The following is a 21,324-nucleotide window of genomic DNA, read 5'->3' on the forward strand; positions in this document are numbered from 1 at the left end:
AATATTACTACGCAACCCCAAAAAAAATATATATAACAAAGTGAAATATGATGCCATAACATTTTCCAAAGTTATTTAGTGCTTCTTAGACAAGTATATGGGAGATTTAATTTGAGTTTTATTGATTCAAATGATGAGATTCAAGTACTCCAAAATCATCAAGTAACTTTTTAATGTCAAATTTTATTTTAGGCCTATGTTGTGACAACTTTATTACAAAAAGACACGTCATAAATAGAGAACGAGTTAATGCTAAATAGTCACACATTGATAAATCTAGATAAAATTATGAGTACAATTTATGAGTTTACTCCCAAGGGTGTGAGCAAAAAAGTCCAAATTTTTTTAAATATTTCTGGAACAGCCTGAAAACTTAAGCGATACTTAAACTATTGCAATTTGTATTTCAAAAAAAAAGACAAAAGAAAAAAGGAAGGTATATCTCAGACAAGATTGATAAGGTTGCTTGGGACTACAATTCTTATTGATTCAGAAATATCATAGTAGTGTGTTGAGTTTGTACATTAAAATTATTGAATAATTAGTATCACTCTTCAATCCAAACCTTGAAATCCAAACCTTGAAGCTTTCACTTGAAGAGCCTCGATATATCAATAAAAATGTTGGAGAGGGGAGTGTGCATTTACTACCTGAATTACAGTTAGTGAATCCCCTCCATATGGATTAAATAAGTTAGAAAAAGAAAATTTAAGCACAAAATAATCATCAAATGCCTTGTTTTTTAAGATTTTTTAATCTGAATCATTATAAGAGTTATATAAAACATTTAAAGGCTTAGGCTCTTCTTTTGTCAGATAAATATGGTATACTCATTGAACCCTTCATCTATTTTTGTTACCATCAAAATCATGAAATCTTGGGATTAACAAAACTAATGGTTTACAAGAAACTAATGCTAAACAACATTGTTCAATATAAACATGATAAGATTGCTTAAAGAAATACATTCCAACAATAATTACTATTTCCTCTTTCGACTTTCAAGGATTTCCATTTGGCGGTAATGATAATATTCTTTCTGCATTGGAGACAAGCCACTTGTATCCATCATTATAATTCTCTCCTCCTCTTTCAATCGTTCCATTTGAAGCTTTTCTTGCTCAATACAAAGTCGCTTTTGCTCGATCTCGTGCTTAATATGATTTTGCTCTTGCTCTTGAAGACATGCTTGCTCAAGGATTTCCATTTCCTTCTCATTTACTTTTTTTTTCTCTTCCATTATCTTATTCAGTAACCCCACAAAATTTGAACTTGCACAGTTTTTGATCTGTTGTTTATTCAGTTGTTCCTTTTCAGCCTTCGTGCCTAGTGGTCTCTCCAATTCTACAAAGGTATCATGTGAGATATCATCTTCCCCTAGATGTATCGACTCTGGAGTAGAAGGGGAAGATGTTGAAGCTTTACTTCTTTTCGGTTTTTTCTTCTCACATTCCTCTAACCATTTTGGTTCGCACCTCAACACATTCCAACAATGTTCAAATTGAAATGAGGTTTTTTGGAATTCCTGGTACATAAGTCTCGCCTTATAAATCTGGAAAAAAAAATGAGTAAAAAATAATTAGTATGTCGAAACATAATGATAATTGCATCCAGTATAGATTTCAATATAATTAAATACCTTTTCTAGCTCAGTCACTCCACTTTGATGAGTTGATTCAATCTGGGCAAAGTACCCACAAAACTTATAGGTACCAAGTTGAATCGTTGACCACCGATTCATTAGAGAATTTTGATTACGGTTAGAATTAAAGGTCCTGTACTTGTGGAAATACTCCCAAATTCTACTCCAATATGTCTTGTGCTTTAGCTCATTTCCAAGCATTGCATCGAGGCTTGTATTGAGCCACGCCAATATAAGGAGATTGTCTTCTTCCATAGTGAAGTTGCTACCACGTTGTGATTTCTTAGCAGTAGGTTCGATTTGGGGTGAGAATTGAGATTCTTGGGCAGCCACTTGAGCATGTTCATTGAAATGAGTAGACGATTCCATCATAAATTCATCTGAAAGGTTGGATCCCCCTTGTAACAGATTGGTGTACACGTCTCCTTGTGTTTGCAAATCCATCCTTAAAGAAAAATATAAAGGAAAGTCAGAGAACAAGTTTTGATAAGCGCAAGTAATTCAGCAATTAACTATGTCTTCTTGTAGCAAACATCATTTCTAAATTTGCATCCAGTAGGTTTTAAAATGAGCATTTGCAGTAACTAGTTTCCAAGCAAATCTCAGTTAGTTTCACAAGCAACAAAATTACTCCAGTGCATTAGCATTCTGAACAACAGTGCATTAGCAAGATTATCCAAAAGCTTTGCTTATCCAAAACTTGTACAGGGCCATCTGTATAAAGCTTTGCCCTCAAATTGTACATAGCAGCATATTCATTGCAGCAATTTAACAAACACCATACAAGCAGCTAAAATCTCACTACCCAATCAAACCAAATTCCTAACTTCAGATATCGTCTAACGCCATTCAACAACCAAATCATGCCAAAAAAGTTTTAAGATCCTTGCTAAACAAAAATTGAGACCAAATGTGGCGTTCAACACAATACTACGTGCTTCTTAGTAAAAAGAGAGATCATGTATCATTATCAATTGTCAAAAATGAAGACGCACACTACAATACTCCCTTGGCTGTAGTGAGGGAATTGGAGGTCATCTAAAATAATACAAAACCAAGAGAGGTGGACAATTTATCTGTCCATCGAAAATGTTGGAAAATGGTTACAGATTTGACATGTCATTAAGGCCAGCATAACCGATAAGATGGTCTTAATCACAAAAGAAGTGAGTGGAGGAGAGTGAGTTGATGCCAAACCTGGAAAGAGGTAGGAGTTATTTTCGAACATCTCATACGAGGCATTTAGTTTCTTCATGAGAATCCTCCCTCTATCCTCCTCTCTCTCTATTCCCTTATGATTACCATAATGCTCTATATGTGATCATTTCTTGTCACTAATTGGCTCTGGAATCCTTTGTGTTGAATATTCTGAAGCTAGCTAGATTTATCACTTCCAAATTCTAATATCTTCTCATGTGATAATTTATGGCTAGTGGGATTCAATCGTCTCTACCTTTCACATAATCTAATTTCTTGCATTTTTTTTTCTTTTCTCATGTTGTCCCACAAAAACAATGAGCCTTGACTGCCTCACACAACCATAATTTTAATGCTCAAGTTGTTTTAAATAAGAACTTGGTAGTAAGTACCCAATTTATTCTTCTTCTTTTTGGATGTTCAGCCATCAAAAGGAACTAATCGGGGGGGAAAAAAAAAACCAAAAAAGCAAGAAGGCAAGAAAACAATCATGTGTGTTCGGTTATGCACCACGAGCATTAATTTCTTATGTTGATACCCAATGCATAACCACAAGGACTACCTGTAGCCTAAAAGGGAGAAACTGACCTAGGGTAAGAGGTTCATCAAAGAGTGGCAAAACACGCTAGACACTGAAGGTCTAGAGGATGACTATGGAGAGATGTAGTCTATCCAAGAGAGAGAGAGAAGTACTAGAGATTCAAATACAGAACTTGGGAAGACCTCTTAGAAGATGATAAATCGAAGACTTACAATGTAAATGAGTACTTCCAGTGATTTATAGAAGGTCAGTCGATGAATATTTAAATTATATAGTCTGTTATTGTTTTTATCATTAATGCACTTTTTTCATATTAATTCTCTCAATTTATGTTCAATTGTGAATTTAATGGATTAATTTTACTTTTGTAGACAAACTTGACAATTGTAGAGCAAAAGGTGAAGAAAAGGTTTTCATTACATTCTATAGGTGGGCCCAGCTGCAGGTAGTATCAAATGAAAGTTTATGTAGTGAATGAAATATCAATGAATAAGCTCCACCACCTAAAATGGATTGAAGCAAAGAAGCTAGGAAATTGTGCGAGTGTACAGTGAATGACAAAGCTATAGGAAGCTAGAGGTGGGCTCTCCTTTGGCACAATGAGCTGCACTAAATTAGACAATTAATTGAATTTTGTTACATGTCAGCATGAATGACCAAAGAAAAAAAGAGCATCAAACAGCAAGGAAGCAGCAGCTCCAGCGCACACAGTATCCCCGAAAGTCGTGTATAGTTTAATTACTTGTGTTTTAAGTTAGAAGTTTCCTTTTCTTATTAGGCTAGATTTTAGTGTTTCTCTTTAATTATATAAAATATTTGTAAAGACCTAATATTGGGGACCTTCATTCTACATTGTTTCCAATCTGAGACGGAACTACGTGTAGAGGCCACACCCTTCTTGCTTGTACAAGGTATTGTGTACCAGATACTCTTCTTATCTGCGCCCCCCCCCCCCCCCCTCTTAGTGCTTGCTCATGTTTCTGAACTTTTTTTTTTTTTTTTTCTTTTGATAAATAAATAAGATTTTATTAAAAAAGTATCAAGATGATACAAAGATTACAAAGCATCGAGAAATGCAACTAAAAGCTCCTAACCAATAACACCATCCAAAATATCTAAGAAGACAAATAAATCCGGATCCACCCTTCTCTCCAACCAACTATACAAGGTAACGAGCAATCTATTTTCAAGCCACACCACTAAATGAGAACTCTCTTGAAACGTACAACGATTCCGCTCTAACCAAACCAGCCACATCAAACAAAAAGCACCAACAGCCACACCCGTCGCCGTCGCCATCGCCGTCGCTGACCAACCCAAGCCCCTTGCCAACTCCACAACATCTCTAGCACCCCCTTAGGCTGCACCCAAACGATCCCGAACAGAGAGCAAACCACTACGAAACAATGAAGAAACAAATGGTCTACCAACTCTGCATCAGCACAGCACATGCAACATTGGTTTTCTAACTATTGTTTCTTTTGTAGTTCTCCAAGAGTGTATTTCATGTCCAACTCTTAGTTGCACAAAGCGGGGACGGGGACGGGGGCGGGGGCAGGGGCGGGGACGGAGAAGTGAGGGCATATAGAAGTTTCTTACAACACCTTCACCTCACACAACTTCAAGCCTTGATTCTCTAGTTGATATAATCATCTAGAAAAGAAATTGAAAGTGGGAAACATTGAAAAGAATGACATGGCAACTTGTCCAAAGCATTAAAGATCATCATGATCCAACTAATGTAATATTGCATCGATAAAAAGGAAATATCACACCATAAATCAAAAGAATAAGATTAATCAAGATGAATGTCTAAACAGAAGTACTTACTTGACATCTAGCTTTACAGGTGCATGTGCACGTAGATCAGCATCTTCGTCATCGAAGAATCCTTCAGGGAGAGGTCCCTTCGCTTGCTTGGTTTCTGAACCAGCAATAATTTTTGATATCTGTGTACACTCCCTGTCAGGCAGAATTTCATTCGTTTTTCCCTCTACAACCTTGGCACCGGAAAGTGTATCTATCTTACTCTCTGAGTTGAATGGTTCTGCCACTTGAGTTTGAGCAGAACCACCTGGCTTATTGTATGAATTAGGATTCCCCAATTTGGCCACATTCATACCTAGAAACACCATTAAGTTAAATAATACCCCAAAAACATTATTCACAGATTTAGCCTAACTGTAAACCCCAAAACTCATACTCAATAGATTTTTTGCTACAACACAGAGCTCAATAGTTGAAGCTCATTCAAATAAGTTGCAGGATGGCAGAAGCAGTGTTGAACTCATAATACACAATAATCCTGAGAGACAACAAGTGCCTCTTATTTTGCAAACTAATAAAATTATTAAATTTTATAGAAAACCACAACTCTCATCCGTTATCTCAGTAAAAATTTTGAATTTTTAAACACTCTCCAATTCATGCAATCTTGCATCACCATGCTACCCTTGAGTAGATAATGATTTTTGCACAATTACCGATTAGAAAGAGTAGAAAACCCCACTTTGCTATGTGTTATATGCCATCAAATCACATCGTATGAAGTTACAGCTGACATCTTCAAGTACAGGCTGTATGTCTCATCTGGATCTGATTGTATTCTGTTTGGAGAAACATAGTAATATTTGTTCTTGGCAAATGCAGTACTTTTCAAAAGTCAATCTGACCTATCTTGTATAGTTCCACAAGCATATCACTAAAATGGCTAGAGGCATCCTTTTGTTGTCTACAGAGATTTGGCCTGAAGAAAAGAAAGGATTAACCGCCTGATAAATTCTTACCAGTTTTTTGCCTCTTTGGCTCGTTATTGTCAAAAAAACCTGGTGGAACCACAGATGAACCTACTTTGGGCAATTCTGTAGAGGCTTCAGGGTTAGAACCACGCAACTTTTGAGGTTCGGGTTTAGGTTTGGGCAACTCTACAGGGGAATCAGCTTTTACACTGTTAACTAGTGTTAGTCCAGCAGCATTAGCTTTGTCATTATTAATAACCTGTCCAAGTATAAGCATCAGAAAAAAGTTAATAGTCACTTAGACCAAACAAAGAGGGTTGTACATATTTGTGGCATAAATCTTTCCATGAAATACTGAAACATTCAAAGCAGTTTTCAAACTTTCGCAAGTACAAATTCTACACTGTCAAAGCACAAAGTGGAGATAAAATTTAAAAAAAATAAATAAAAATTTGAAGAAAGTAACTGTATAAAAATATTGTGAAACTTCCTCTTCTTATGATCTTCCCAATATTATATATTGTTCCAAATAACAAGTTTGAAATTCTTAAAATTTGTTAAGTTGAGTTGAGGGTATTCTTGTATTCATCTTCTCAGTAGTATGAATATATGTCATAAGAAAGGATAACCTTAATTTTGATGGGTGCCGCTCTTTTCTGCAGATTATTCTCTCCATGTCACTCTTCTTTTCTTTTTCTCTTTGCTATTATCCTCACCATACAATTCTAACTTTGGTATCAGAACCAAGAACACTTCTTGTTCTTCTTTTTCGTTTTTTTTTCTTCCATCCGAAGATATAAAAAAATAATACTAAGAATTATTTAAATAAAAAAAAAAACTACCAGTATGATCTACTAGGGTAATCTCAAAAAAAAATTCAAAAAAAATCTCATTTTTTTTGAGTTTTCTTAGTCTTATTTTCCTATTTCTCAGGAGAGAGAGAGAGAGAGAGAGAAGTAGCCTTTTTTTTCGATCTATTGATCCAGACCTGCTTTGATCGGTTCCAAACTTGGGTCAGCCTCTATGCATACCAACTTGGTGTTTCTAGTCACTCATTGGCTTCGGTTTTTGGTTCTTGTTGGATTTTGATTCAACGGACACTCTATATTTCTTCTTGATTTCGAACCCTCTTGGATGTTTTTGTGCTCTAAGGCTATGTATGCTGGGTATTGTCATTCTTTTGCAAAGATTCATTCTGATTGTTGAGTTTGTAGGCTCTTGAACCAGTTCATTGTGGTGGTGTATTATTCAACTTTGTATGTATGGTGGACGATGGTAAGATCCCTATGATAATCCTCTGGGTTAAGTCATGGGGGGACTCTTAGATATAACTTCCCCCTTTTCTTTTCTTTTCTTTTTTTTAATTGGCATTGGGGTGTCTGAATCAAAGACTGACTAATCCCCAAGGGTGCACAAGCCCTCGGCAAAGAGTTATAGCTCCCCTCTTCAAATTAATTATGTGAAGTTGGATGGAACCAATTATTTGGTTTCGTAGCATTCCTTTCATTTGGTCATTACTACTTATGGCATGACTGGTTATTGTTAGAATGTGTTAGGATATTTCCTATTTTATTCTTATTCAGTATCATTATTTGCTGTAATGGGCCTTTATTTAGGCCGTAACTCACTCCTATAATTATGTTTATGATTTAATATAAAAGTATATGGGATACCACTCATACCTTAACTTTTCTCTTCTCAAAACTCACATGGTATCAGAGCCACTCTAAAAATAAAGAAAAAAAAAAACCTAGCCACAAGCCTACAGTACCACCACTGCACCACCACCCTAGCCACAACCCCCTCCCCTAGGGCCCCGCCAGCACCAGGCGCCCCTTCCAAGGGCTTCGACAGCCCCAATGGAAGCCACCTAGGGCTCCGACAGTCCTAGGCGCAGCCCCTAGGGCTTCAACAACACCCTAGGGTTCGTCAGAGCCTTCTTTCTCCAACCCTGATATGTCGGCTAGCTTGGAGACCCAGGGTATGCACTGACGTAATCCTGTCTGTCTTCGTTAACATCTTTATGTAACTCTTTCTTCTTCATCTCTGTCTGTCTTCGTAATACATCTTCATGTAACTCTTTCTTCTTAATCTCTCTCTGTCTGTCTTCATAATACAAAAAAGAAAAAAAAAATGTTCTCTTAAATTCGTTTTAAATTCATTGTTATGTTCTCCCATCTTCCAGGTTTGTGATTCACCCAGGGTTTGTTTGTGAGGGTTCCGTAGTAGAGTCCTCATGGCGGGATTGACTAGTGAGTCTACTACTTCGCAGCCTACTACTCAAGGCACAAGTCCTGTTTTGACTACTACTATGACCGACTCCCTCAATCCTGGCCAAAAAATCACCACCTCTCTTTAATAGTCAGAACTATATAGCGTGGTCGCAGAGTTTGACTATATTTTTGAAGAGCAAAGGGAAGATGGGATATGTTAATGGGCGTGTTCAGGCTCCCAGTATCACCAATGCGGGGTTATGATTGTTAAAAATTGATGTATTATTGATTGATTGTATATTGATTTATTAATTACAATTCCTATACGATCTATATATAGAAGAAAATGTGGTAGTAGGTGTAGTGGAGGTGATAGTGGGTTAGGTGAAGTGGAGTGTGTGGTGAAGTGGAGGTAGGTGAAGTGGAGTGTGTAGTGGAGTAGGTGAAGGTAAAGATGGGAAATTCTAACAGCCCCCCGCAAACTCAAGGAGGAGAGAAACTAACCAACTTGAGTTTGGAGAGAGTAACAAAACAAGAAAATACATAAAAATAAAAAAGGATAGGAGACACTGTATGGTCGTGTCAGACCGTTGGTGAAGACACTGTATGGGGTGTCATAACGTTGTAGAGGACACTGTATGGTGGTGTCAGACCGATGTAGAAGACAGTTTATGGGGTCATGTCGGACCGTTGTAGAAGACAGTTTATGGGGTCATGTCGGACCGTTGTAGAAGACAATGTTGTGACAGTTTACGGAGTCTTGCTGGACCCTTGTAGAAACTAACCGGAATCAATGTCGGGACAGTTTACAGAGTCTTGTCGGACCCATAAAGGAGCTAACCGGAATCAATGTCGGGACAGTTTACAGAGTCTTGTCGGACCCATAAAGGAGTTAACCGGAATCAATGTCGGGACAGTTTACAGAGTCTTGTCGGACCCTTAAAAAGTCGCACCCTCAAAAGGTGTGCCCAATTCATAAAAAGGCGTGCCATCAAAAGGCGTGCCATCAAAAGACGTGCCATCAAAAGGCGTGTCCACTTTATCAAAAGATGTGCCATGAAAAGGCGTGCCAGTTTGTCGGGCGTCAAGAGGCGCGCGATGCGCGTGGCTGCCTCGGCTATTTAACCATGACAGAGCCTGAGGCCAAGGCAGAAAAAAAACTGCGAAATCCTCTGTAAAACTCTTCGTTGTGCTGAGAGAGAGAGGCTGTAACACTGTTGTGCTGAGAGAGAAACTCTGTAATACGCTGTAACACTCTATTGCCCAGAAAAATGGCCTCGACCTCGTCTTCCCGTGGACTGCTCACCCTCTTTCCCGACCTCAACGAGTCAACGAGAGAGAGAACTGGTGCGGTGGCACTGGAACCTCAACCAAACACCGCTGGGTATACTCCGTTGAACTTTCCGATGCGGTCTGTGGAGCAAAGAATGGCAGTGCTGTCGGATGTGGAGGCCAATCAGTATACGTTGAAGGTATGTGTGGAAAGCATGACGGCGGTCACAAACCTGTCGAACCGGCTGCAGAGTAGGGCAAATGAGGTGCAGCAGTTAAACTCCCAGCTGGCTCTGCTCCAACGCATGTATAAGGATGCGCGAGCAGAGATAAGCATGCTAAGGGCAGAAAACAAGGAGCTGAAGCGGAAGGCCACCGTGATGTTCCGATTTGGAGGGCCACCATATGCTACAGTGGAGGAGCAGGGAGGAGGCAACTTGCTTGGTGGTCTAGGAAGCACGGAGGCTGGACTGGCACGGGACACCCAAGAGAAAAATAAGAAGAAGAGACCTGCAGTAGAGTAGAGAAGGGAAAAGAAAAATCCCACTGTGGGTGTGGTTGTTTTTGTGTGTTTTTTTTTTTTTTTGAAAATAATAATAATAATAAAAAATAAAATAAAGTGGTGGAAGCCAGGGGAATCCATGAAGGCTAGTATAATATTTTGTAGTGGGGAAAAGAATGATGAGTATGTGGAGTAGATACTAAAATAAAAGGAGGTTTAAATAAAGTGAGGGATGTGGGCGGTGGATGAACAAACAAATAAATAAATAAAGGAATGAAAAGAAATAAATAAATAAAGAAAGAAAGAGAGAAATAAATAAAGAAAGAAATAAATAAATAAATAAAGCAAGTGTAATGTGTGTTGCCCTTTTTTCTCTACTGCTGCAGCAGTGTGTTGATATGTTTTTAGTTTATTTTATGTTGCCTCTGCTGGGTGTGGTTTTTTTTTTTTTTTTTTTTTTTTTTTTTTTTTTTTAATAAGAATAATAATAATAATAATAATAATAATAATAATAATAAAATGTAGAATAAAAACAAGCGCACATGGGTTGATAGGGTCAATCCATTAACCTGTCAAAAAGTAGAATAAAAACAAGTGCACATGGGTTGAAAAGTGAAAAAAGAGAGAGAGAACAGCGTGTGTAAATAATAATAGTAATACCCAAACCACGAAGAGCTGTCTTCCAACACCTCCTAGGCCAACATTAATGTCAGAGACAAAACCAAGCCCACAACCTGCTACAAGCAAGATAATATTACTAGTGGGTTGGACCATCTGGAATTGCTCACACCAACGTCAACAAGATCAGCAGTTCTAGCGAAAAAATATTTGAAACCAAGAAGTAGTGTTGCTGCTGATTCTACTTCTGATGTGCCACTAAAGGACGACGACAGCCTCATGAGCTGCCCTGGTATTTTTTTTTTTTTTTTTTTTTTTTTTTTTTTTTTTTTTTTGGAGAGAAAACTCATCTCATAAACTCTCTATGAATCTATCTGAATCAACAGAACCAACAAAGCCCAGAGTACACAGCCAAATTCTACAAAATGGCACAGAGACAAAACACACAGAGAGGTATAGATACATGGAACTTGGAACTTTCTCCAGGCAAAATTAAAGGAATCTGGCGGTGTATATAGGGGAAGATGAGTACATGTGGTGGATTTGGGCAATGATGGGAAGGTATGTGTAGAAAATAAGCGGAATAAGTTGAGGTCCGGCGGGCGGCCAAGGCAAGGTTGCCGCCCGCCGGTGAAGCGAGAAATACGAAGGTCTTAACCTTGCTCTGATACCATGTTAAAAATTGATGTATTATTGATTGATTGTATATTGATTTATTAATTACAATTCCTATACGATCTATATATAGAAGAAAATGTGGTAGTAGGTGTAGTGGAGGTGATAGTGGGTTAGGTGAAGTGGAGTGTGTGGTGAAGTGGAGGTAGGTGAAGTGGAGTGTGTAGTGGAGTAGGTGAAGGTAAAGATGGGAAATTCTAACAATGATCAGTGGGAGATTACCAATTCTCTTATCATGGGCTAGTTGATACACTCCATGGTTCCGAATATTGGTGAGGGATACTTGTCTATGGACACAGCACAGGATATTATATTACCGCAAAGGCAATTTCTCACAAACGTTTGAGTTACGACACTCCATTGACCGGTCCGTTCAGGGTGAGATAACTATCCTCCAGTATTTTACTTTCCTTAGCAATGGTTGGAAGAGAGTTGATCATCTTCAGGACTATAAGCCTATCTGTCCCACTAATTCTGCTGGTTACCAGAAATTTGTTGAACGAGTGCGGGTCTTCAAGTTTTTGGAAGGTTTGAATGTGGAGTTTGATCTTGTTTGAAATCGTGTGTTTGGTATGGATGTGTTTCTTTCTCTCCAAGAAGTGTTTGCTTATGTACAGAATGAAGAGAGTCGTCGTTCTGCTATGCTTCCGGCTGCCTCTTCTAATCAATCTGCCCTAGTTTCTGCCCTCTCTATAGATGGGGATCATGGTTCCCGTCTTCCTTTTGAGAAGGATACCCTTTTCTGTGATTTTTGTCGTCGCCATCACCACACCTGTGAGACTTGTTGGAAGTTGCATGGGCAGCCATCTAGGGGTCGTGGAGACCGTTCTAGTTCTCGAGGGGGTCACTCCGGTCAGTCTCGAGGCCGAGGGCCCAATGCCCGAGCCCATCATTTTGATACAGTTGAGCCACAGTCCACAACTCCAGTTGTTCCATATGCTGATATCTCTGGGTTTTTTACTTCTGAGTTGGAGGTTGCTCTTCGCCACTTGCTAGGGCATCTAGTTCATCTTCAGGTAACATTGCCCATTTAGGTAACTTAGCTTATTCTACAAGTGCTTTCCTCTCTCATCAAACGCTGCCTTGGATTATCAATTCTGGTGCTTCTGACCATATGTTTGGGTCTTCTGATTTGTTCTCCGCATATACCGCTTATTCAAGATAGGATAAAGTTAAAATTGCTGATGGTACCATTTCTTCTGTGTCTGGGAAAGGTTTAATTCATGCCACTGCTTCTCTTCCTTTGTCTTATGTACTACATGTTCCCAATTTTGGTGTTAATCTTTTATCTTTGAGTCGTATTACTCGGGATTTAAATTGTAGTATGACCTTTTTTCCTGATCATTGTCTATTTCAAGACCTTATCACGAGAAAAATGATTAGCAGTGGTAGAAACGAGAATGGTCTCTATATCCTAGATCAAGCAAACAAGCTGGCTCATTCATCCATTTAGTTCCCATCTACAAAAGAAGACATTTGGCTGTGGCACCGCGTCTTGGGCATCCATCTTTTTTGTTACTTAAGCATCTTTTTCCCTCTGTTTTTTTGAAAAATAATGTTTTTGAGTTTCACTGTGAGTCGTGTCAACTTGGCAAACAACACAGTTTCTTTTGCTCCTTCTATTGATAAAACTTTAGTTCTTTTTTCTTTGATTCATTCTAATGTATGGGGTCCCTCTCGTTTTGTGTCTTTAAAGGGTCGAAGATGGTTTGTTACCTTAATTGATGATTGTTCTAGGACCACCTGGGTGTGTCTTATGAAGGACAAATGTAAGGTTTTTTCTGTGTTTCAAAATTTCCATAAAATGATTTGCACTCAGTTTGGGACAGTTGTCAAAATTTTGCATTCTGATAATGGGGAGGAATACATTGACTCTGGCCTTGCTAGCTATTTTGCCACTCATGATATTATTCACCAAACTTCTTGTACCAATACCTCTTAGCAGAATGGTATTGCTGAGCGTAAAAACTAGCATCTTCTTGATATTGCGCGTTATGTCCTTTGAAATGCGGGTTCCTCGATCATATTGGGGGGAAGCGGTCCTTACTGACACCTTCCTCATCAATCGTCTTTCTACCCAGGTTCTTCACAAACAAACTCCTCGTCAGGTTTTGTTCGGGTTCCAATCTCCTATCTTTTCCATTCCTTCCAAAACCTTTGGGTGTGTGTGCTTTGTTCATAACCATTTTCCTACCTGTGATAGGTTGGATCCTCGGTCTCTTCGGTGTGTTTTCTTGGGTTACTCCGCCACCCAAAACGGCTACAAGTGTTATCTTCCTCCCTTTCAGAAATGGTTTGTCTTTATGGATGTGTCTTTCTTTGAATCTCAATCCTACTTCCTGTCCTCCCCAGTGTCTTAGTCATCTCTTCAGGGGAAGCCTTAGTGTGATACGACTCCTGTATCAGCTAGTGAGACTCCTGTATCACTACCATTAGCTAGTGAGACTCCTGTATCACTACCATCAGCCATTGAGAATGTTGAGAGTATTATCATTGGTGACCCAACTATTGAGGACTCTCAATCCGCAGTGAAAGACGGCAAAGTGTATGTCAGGGACAAAGATAGACAGAAAGTTACTTGGGTACAAGAGACCAATTCAGATTCTCCAGTGCTATCTTCTACTTCTGATGAGTGTCCAGAATCCTCTCCTTTTGATGAACCTCTAGGTAACTCAATCCTTTTTTAATTTTCTGATCTAGATGTTCCTATTGCTAAAAGGAAGGGGGTTAGGTCTTGTACTCAACATCCTATTTCTCATTTTGTCTCCTATACTAATTTGTCTTCTTCCTATAAAGTTTCTTCTGTGAGTCTTCCTTCTAATTTTTAGGATGCTCTTTCTACGCCTAAGTGGAAGCATGCCATGATGGAGGAGATGAGAGCCCTTGCTAAAAATGGCACTTGAGAATTGGCTGCGTTATCTAAGGACAAACGACTGTTGGATGTAAGTGGGTGTACACCGTGAACCACAAAGCCGATGGTTCAATTGAACGTTACAAGGCTAGATTGGTGGCTAAAGGCTTTACTCAGACTTATGGAGTAGATTACCAGGAGACATTTGCACCTGTTGCTAAGATGAACTCTGTCAGAGTCTTTCTCTCTCTTGCCTCTAATCTTGACTGGCCTCTCCAACAATTTGATGCGAAAAATGCTTTTCTTCATGGAGATCTGGAAGAAGAAGTGTACATGGACATTCCCTCAGGCTTTGAGGATGCTAAAACCAAAGGAAAGGTGTGCTGACTACGCAAGTCACATTATGGCCTTAAGCAGTCTCCTAGGGCTTGGTTTGAGAGGTTTACTCAAGTCATGCTGAGATATGGTTTCAAATAGAGTCAAACTGATCATACTTTGTTTGTGAAACACTCCTCACATGGTAAGACGACAGCTCTTGTTAGCTATGTGGAAGATATTGTACTCATAGGGGATGATGTTGAGGAGGTTCCTCGGTTAAAGGAGAATTTAACTAATAAGTTTGAAATCAAAGACTTAGGCAGCTTGAAGTACTTTCTAGGCATTGAGGTTGCTCGGTCCAAAGATTACATCTTCATAGGTCAACGAAAGTATGTGCTTGATTTGCCAAAAGAAACGGGAATGCTTGGAAGTAAGGCATGTGATACACCACTAGAGCCCGGACTAAAGCTTAGTGAGGATCAAGGAGGCGAACCTGTAGACAGAGGAAGATACCAAAGACTAGTGGGTAAGCTTATTTACTTATCCCATTCGTGTCCTGATATTGCTATTGCAATGAGTATGGTTAGTCAGTTTATGCATGCTCCACGTGCAACTCACTTAGAGGCGGTTATATGGATTCTGAGGTACTTGAATTCGTCTCCGAGAAAGGGTCTCTTTCTCAAAGCATGGTCATCTTAGTGTGGAGGCATATACAGATGCTGATTTGGCTGGATCAGTAATTGATAGAAGATCCACCTCTAGCTATTGTACCTTTGTCGGAGGAAATATAGTTACTTGGAGAAGCAAGAAACAAAATGTTGTTGCGAGGTCTAGTGCAGAGGCCGAATTCAGAGCTATGGCTCAAGGTGTGTGTGAGCTTTTATGGATTAGATTATTCTTGCGAGATTTGGGGATTCATCAGACAGATTCTATGAGGCTATATTGTGACAATAAGGCCGCCATCAATATAGCCCACAGTCCGGTTCAGCATGATAGGACTAAGCATGTGGAGATTAATCAGCATTTTATCAAGGAAAAGCTTACTAGTGGCACTATATGTACGTCATTCGTGCGGTCTGGGGGTCGACTGGTTGATGTTCTCACCAAAAGATTAGGGACTAAACCATTCCGTGACATTCTCAACAAGCTGGGCATAAGAGATATCTTTGCACCAGCTTGAGCGAGAGTGTTAGAATGTGTTAGGATATTTCCTATTTTCTTCTTATTCAGTATTTTTATTTGCTGTAATGGGCTTTTATTTAGGCCATAACTCACTCCTATAATTATGTTTATGATTTAATATAAAAGGGCATGAGATACCACTCATACCTTAACTTTTCTCTTCTCAAAACTCACAGTTATATTATAGGAGCTAATAAGGATCCAAAGTTGGATGGGCAGCAAGTGAGAAATGGTGCAAAGAGAATGCTCTTGCAACGACTTGGTTCAAAAATTTTATACATCCCATTATTGGTTGCACATTCGTGTTGATGGATATTGCACATGAAATTTGGATTGCAGTCGCATAGATGTTTCCCAAAGGGGTATTGATGCGCATGCTCATGAATTGAGGAAGAAGATTTGAGAGCTTGATCAAAAGGATAAAATCTCTTGTCGAGAACTATGCTGAGTTAAGTAGTTTCTGGAGAGGACCTACTTATTATCAAAATTTTCAAGCTGTTTGTTCTAGGATGCAACTACATTTCACCAAATGATGGAGAAAAAACAGGTCCTTGCTAGCCTGAACTGAGAGTATGATCATATTCGGGTTCAAATTCTAGGCCGAAGTTTGTTGAAAAATCTAACTAGTCCAAATATGGGGGTAAAGGTAACAATAATGATCAAGGTCAGATTACATATGATTACTATGAGAAAGATCGACATGATCAAGAGCATGGTTGGAAATTACATGGTCACCCTACTTGAGGGCAGGTGGTGGCCATGGTGATTTTAACCGATGGCAACGGCCTTAATGGTAATCATGGCGCTAACGAGATTGCAGGTTGTAATGGCTATAGTGTAACAATGGCAACAACTGGAGCCATGAATTTTTTATTTCTTCACGTAAATTTGGAAAAACTTACTGATACTCATATTTTTACTTGAGCCAAATTTAGCGCAGTTCCAAAAAGTTTTTTGTGGGTTTTGCTTAGTTTTTAAACATGACCCAATATATGTATTAATTTTTACACTACTTCTAAGTCATTATAGAGATAAGTTATTAATTGTACTTATGGATAATGTCCCCCTTGTCATGGAATTTTTATTTTTTTCATAAGGTTGTTTAATATTAAAAATGATAGTCTCATGATATGTTCATAATACAAAATGTCACCATACTAATGCAAAAGTAAATACATGACATCCAAGTTTTGTTTAACAAAACTAACCTAAATTCAAGTGAGAAAATAATGAAAGTTTGTTAATCAAAGAAGACAAATAATGAATGAGAGAGAGAGAGAACTAAGCTTAGGTAACTTTGATAGTGACTCAAATCTTCTAGAACTTAAAGATTGGACACTCCAAGCACGAAGATATAAGATTTTCGCATAAGTTTTATGTGCCTTTTCTATGATTTTAACAACTTGAAAAAAGAAAAGAGAAAAGGTGGCCATATAAACAAAATCTGTTAAAAACATAAGTGCAGAGGTTGGGTAAGAGAATTGGTAATGTTTGGTGCAATTTATTGTAAATTAAAAGCTAATAATCCAAAAGCACCCCTCACCCAACTTTTAGAAATCAGTTTATTTAAGTTACTTCTACCTAATATGCTTGATATAATATAAGCAGAAGTTGAACCAAACAATCTAGCAAAGACTCCTTGAATAAAAAAGCTATAAGCAACTCAGATAAACTGCACCAAACAACCCCATTGTAATAATGCTATAACGGCCATTATAATCTTTATGTAACAATCGTGGCCATAAAGATAGTGAATTTCAATCACATTGCTATAGCAACTGTAACATGTGGTAGTAACCACCGAAATTGTTACGTAACGACATTACGTCAGCCAATCAAAAAACCAAGGTGGTATATAACAATTGCAACCCATTATTAAAACTATGAGTCGTACTAGTGGCTGAAGTGGCAATGTCCATTCTCATGCTAATATGCTTGAGTCTTTTGCGAGCACTTCACATACACTACTTATCTTTCCTATGCAAACACTCTCAGATATCTAATGGCTCGACTTGATACTTCCCCTACCGTTGCTTGTGATCCTACTTCATGTTCCAACTTTCCTCACACATGCATTCCTATAAGTGCACTAAGTGGCTCTTCTTCATCTTCTTGGATTATTAACTCTGGTGCTACTGATCATATGACAGGCTTGTCAAATCTCTTTTACTTTTACTCTCTTTGTTGTAGTATAGGATCAACCTTAAGTCCTTATCTTTTTGCTTTAGTTATGTATGAGTTGACGAGAAATATTCAGAATGATGTGCCATGGTGTATGCTTTTTGCCGATGATATCGTGTTAGTGGATGAGATTAGAGAAGGAGTTAACACTAAGTTAGAGATTTGAAAAGAAGCACTTGAATCTAAATAATTTAGAAGAAGCAGAACTAAGACAGAGTACATACATAGAGTGTAATTTTAGTAGTAGTAACATTGGAAGCAGAGGAGAAGCAAAGATTGAGAACCAAGAACTACCTAAGAGTGAACATTTTCGTTATTTAGGATCAATTATCACAATGGCTGGGGAGATTGGAACAGATGTGGTCCATAGAATTAAAGTAGGGTAGCTTAAGTGGAGGAGTACGTCTAGGGTACAGTGTGATAAACAAGTACCCGCTAGACTAAAAGGGAAGTTCTATAGAACGGCTATTAGACCAGCGATGTTGTATGAGACGAAATGTTGGGCAACTAAGAAACAATATGTAGATAAGATGAGTGTTGTTGAAATGAGGATGCTGAAGTAGACGTGTGGCAAGACTAGAAATGACAGAATTATGAATGAGTATATTCAAAAATGGGTAGGAGTAGTACCGCTAAAAGATAAGTTGAGAGAAAATAGATTGAGATGGTATGGTCATATGCAACGGAGACCAATAGAGGCAATGGTGAAGAGATGCGATACAGTGACAGTAGATGGAAGTGTTAGGGGAAGGGGCAGACGTAGATTGATGTAAATTAGTGCAGTAAATAGAGATATGAATCTCTTTAATTTGACTAACAAAATGGCCTTAGATAGAGTCGACTGGAGAAGAAGGATTCATATAGCCGACCCCATTTGAAGGGACTTGAGGCTTGGTTTAGTTTGGTTTGGACTCTCGTTGTTGTAGTATGGATAAAGTAAGAGTAGTTGATGGTTCTATATCCTCTATGATAGGGAAATGTTCTATCCAAACCCCTAGCCCCACCCCAACCCAAATTACTCTCATTTGTTCTCAATGTTCCAAAATTTTCTACTAACTTACTTTTTGTTAGTAGTCTTACCAATTTCTTGAACTGTTACATAAACTTTTATCATCCACATTGCATTTCAAAAATTGGGTACGAAGAGATATGATTAGCAGTGGTAAAGCACATGGGGAATTGTACTTTCTGGATGTTGGAACTTCCTTTTCATCATTGTTCACTCGTCAAGCTCTTCAAACTACTAAAAATTCTTCCCTTCATCATTTACAACAGTGATAAGTGTTTATGGCATCTCACTATTTTTGTTTTGGAAAAGCTTTTTCCTACTTTAGTGAAGAATTGTTATAGGAGTAGTTTTCGTTGTTATGCTTGTGAGTTTGCCAAACATGAAAGATCTTGTTATCCTACAAACCTTGAATAGATCAAAATGTGCAATCTTTATTCTTCATTTATCATGTGCATATATGTCACCAGACGTGATGTGTGTAGGATATAAAAAAGAAAATGTTTGTGATTGATAACAGTGTGTAACAGTGGGGCGTGAGGTTAAAAGTAACAATAGTGAGGGCAAGTGGAAAAAATATTAGGGAGTGTATTTGTCTCACCATTTGTAATGTTCTACTATTAGTGAATTGGTCTATCGTGTTTGTGAATATAGGCATTTTTGCCAAACCACATAAATTATATATTCTCCTATTTTCTGTGTCTATTTTATTTTTATTTGCTTCCATTGCTTGGGTGGGTTTATTCCCAACAACTACTATGAAAACCAGGTTAGAGCACAAGGTTAGCAATGGTAGCAAAAGGACAAGAGACAGAAGCCCTAAATGGAAGACACATGAGAAATCTTACCTCATATCCCCTTTATATCTCCAAACTAGTTTTCAAAATCGTTACATTCCTTTCTAACCTACTCTCCCAAACTATAACAAAGGTTACAATCCCAAGAACCTTGAGCTTTCTTATTAGTTCCAAATCCCTTAGAAAGAGGAGCCGCCCACTCAACATTCACCATATAAAACAAATTACACCAAAATGATAAAGCCACAAGACGATGCCAAAAAATTAAGTGGTCAATTTTTCTTTATCCCTTCTACACAAAGTGCACGATTGTGACTCTGTGAGCCAAGATAATTACATCTCTTTCCTTGAAACAAATCATTGATATTAATCTTATTATGAACCAAGGACTATAGAAACGCATTTACTTCAAGGGGCGCACTAAGAAGCGAAGTCCCACATCACCTGAGTACTAAAGTAATATTAAGCATATAAGCGTAAGGGCACGTTCACCTTAATAGCTAACTTTTGGGGTAAGTTCTACCCAAAACCGCGTGTAACATGGTATCAGAGCCGAAGTACTCGAGGACAGGTAGGGTGCATGTCCTTGGCCTGCACACCGCAGGTGTCGCTGAGTGAGCACGCTGGGCGTCAGGAAGTCTGTGAAGCGAAGTCCCACATCGCCAGAGTACTAAAGTAATATTAAGCATATAAGTATGAGAGCACCCTCACCTTAATAGATAGCTTTTGGGGTGAATTCTACCCGAGACCGTGTAACATGGTATCAAAGCCAAAATACTTAGAGATGGGTAGGGTGCATGTCCCTGGCTTGCACGCCACAGGTGCTACCGAGTGAGCACGTTGGGCATTAGGAAGGGTGTGAAGCGAAGTCCCACATTGCCTGAGTACTAAAGTAATATTAAGCATATAAGCATGAGGGCACCCTCATCTTAATAACTAGCTTTTAAGGGAAGTTCTACCCAAAGACCATGTAACACACACAAGCATTCCAAGAGCTTCTGCTACTTGAATCTTTTTTTTTCCATTCCACTTTAAGGGTAATGTGCTCAATTAAGTTAAATATATTCATATCTTTTATTATTAAGAAACATGGACACTTCTAGGTAGGTAGCATGCCATGTCCAACACCAACATGACATGACAGCCATGCGACACTCCTCGATCCTTGTCAAACACACCTCAAAATATGTCCCACTATTTTTTAAAATTTTCTAGACTAAGGCATGCTTTAGACACTACATGTTTGAATAAAATAACTTAACATCCAACAATAAAAGAAAAACAATGTACATTTATATCTATTTTCCTCCTCTAAAGTTTAGAAATTAGTGTTACTTACATAGCATTATACATGACATACAATAAATGCTCATCCTTAGGCCTCGTTTGGCAACCTTCAGTTTTAGCCAAAAAGTTATTATAAGTTGTCACATCACTTTCTCTACTCGTGTGCACATATTTTCGTAAAAAACCAAAAAGTTACTAAAATAGCCTATTCCCAAACGAGGCCTTATATAAGATAATAGTTGTCGAACCGGGGTTCGAATCGCGAATCGATATGGTATTCTACCGAATCGTGAATCGTAAAGAT

At 38.4% G+C, this 21,324-nt stretch overlaps 1 protein-coding gene across 3 annotated transcripts in view; it reads right to left on the minus strand.

The window, feature by feature from the left end:
- Positions 1-849: 849 nt before the first annotated feature.
- Positions 850-21,324, minus strand: part of LOC114302261 (uncharacterized) — a 30,862-nt gene continuing 10,387 nt past the window's right edge. For all 3 annotated transcript variants that reach the window (XM_028247253.2, XM_082887645.1, XM_082887641.1), the window contains 4 exons: positions 6,167-6,377; positions 5,211-5,502; positions 1,640-2,087; positions 850-1,552 (listed from right to left, as the gene is read on the minus strand). In XM_028247253.2, coding sequence (XP_028103054.2) covers positions 983-1,552; positions 1,640-2,087; positions 5,211-5,502; positions 6,167-6,377 — 1,521 coding nt within the window. In that variant the 3' untranslated portion in view covers positions 850-982. The remainder of the gene's footprint in view (positions 1,553-1,639; positions 2,088-5,210; positions 5,503-6,166; positions 6,378-21,324) is intronic.

This window comes from Camellia sinensis, chromosome 1 (genome assembly GCF_055761805.1).
Source record: "Camellia sinensis isolate YWXY chromosome 1, ASM5576180v1, whole genome shotgun sequence".
Classification (NCBI taxonomy): Eukaryota; Viridiplantae; Streptophyta; class Magnoliopsida; order Ericales; family Theaceae; genus Camellia; species Camellia sinensis.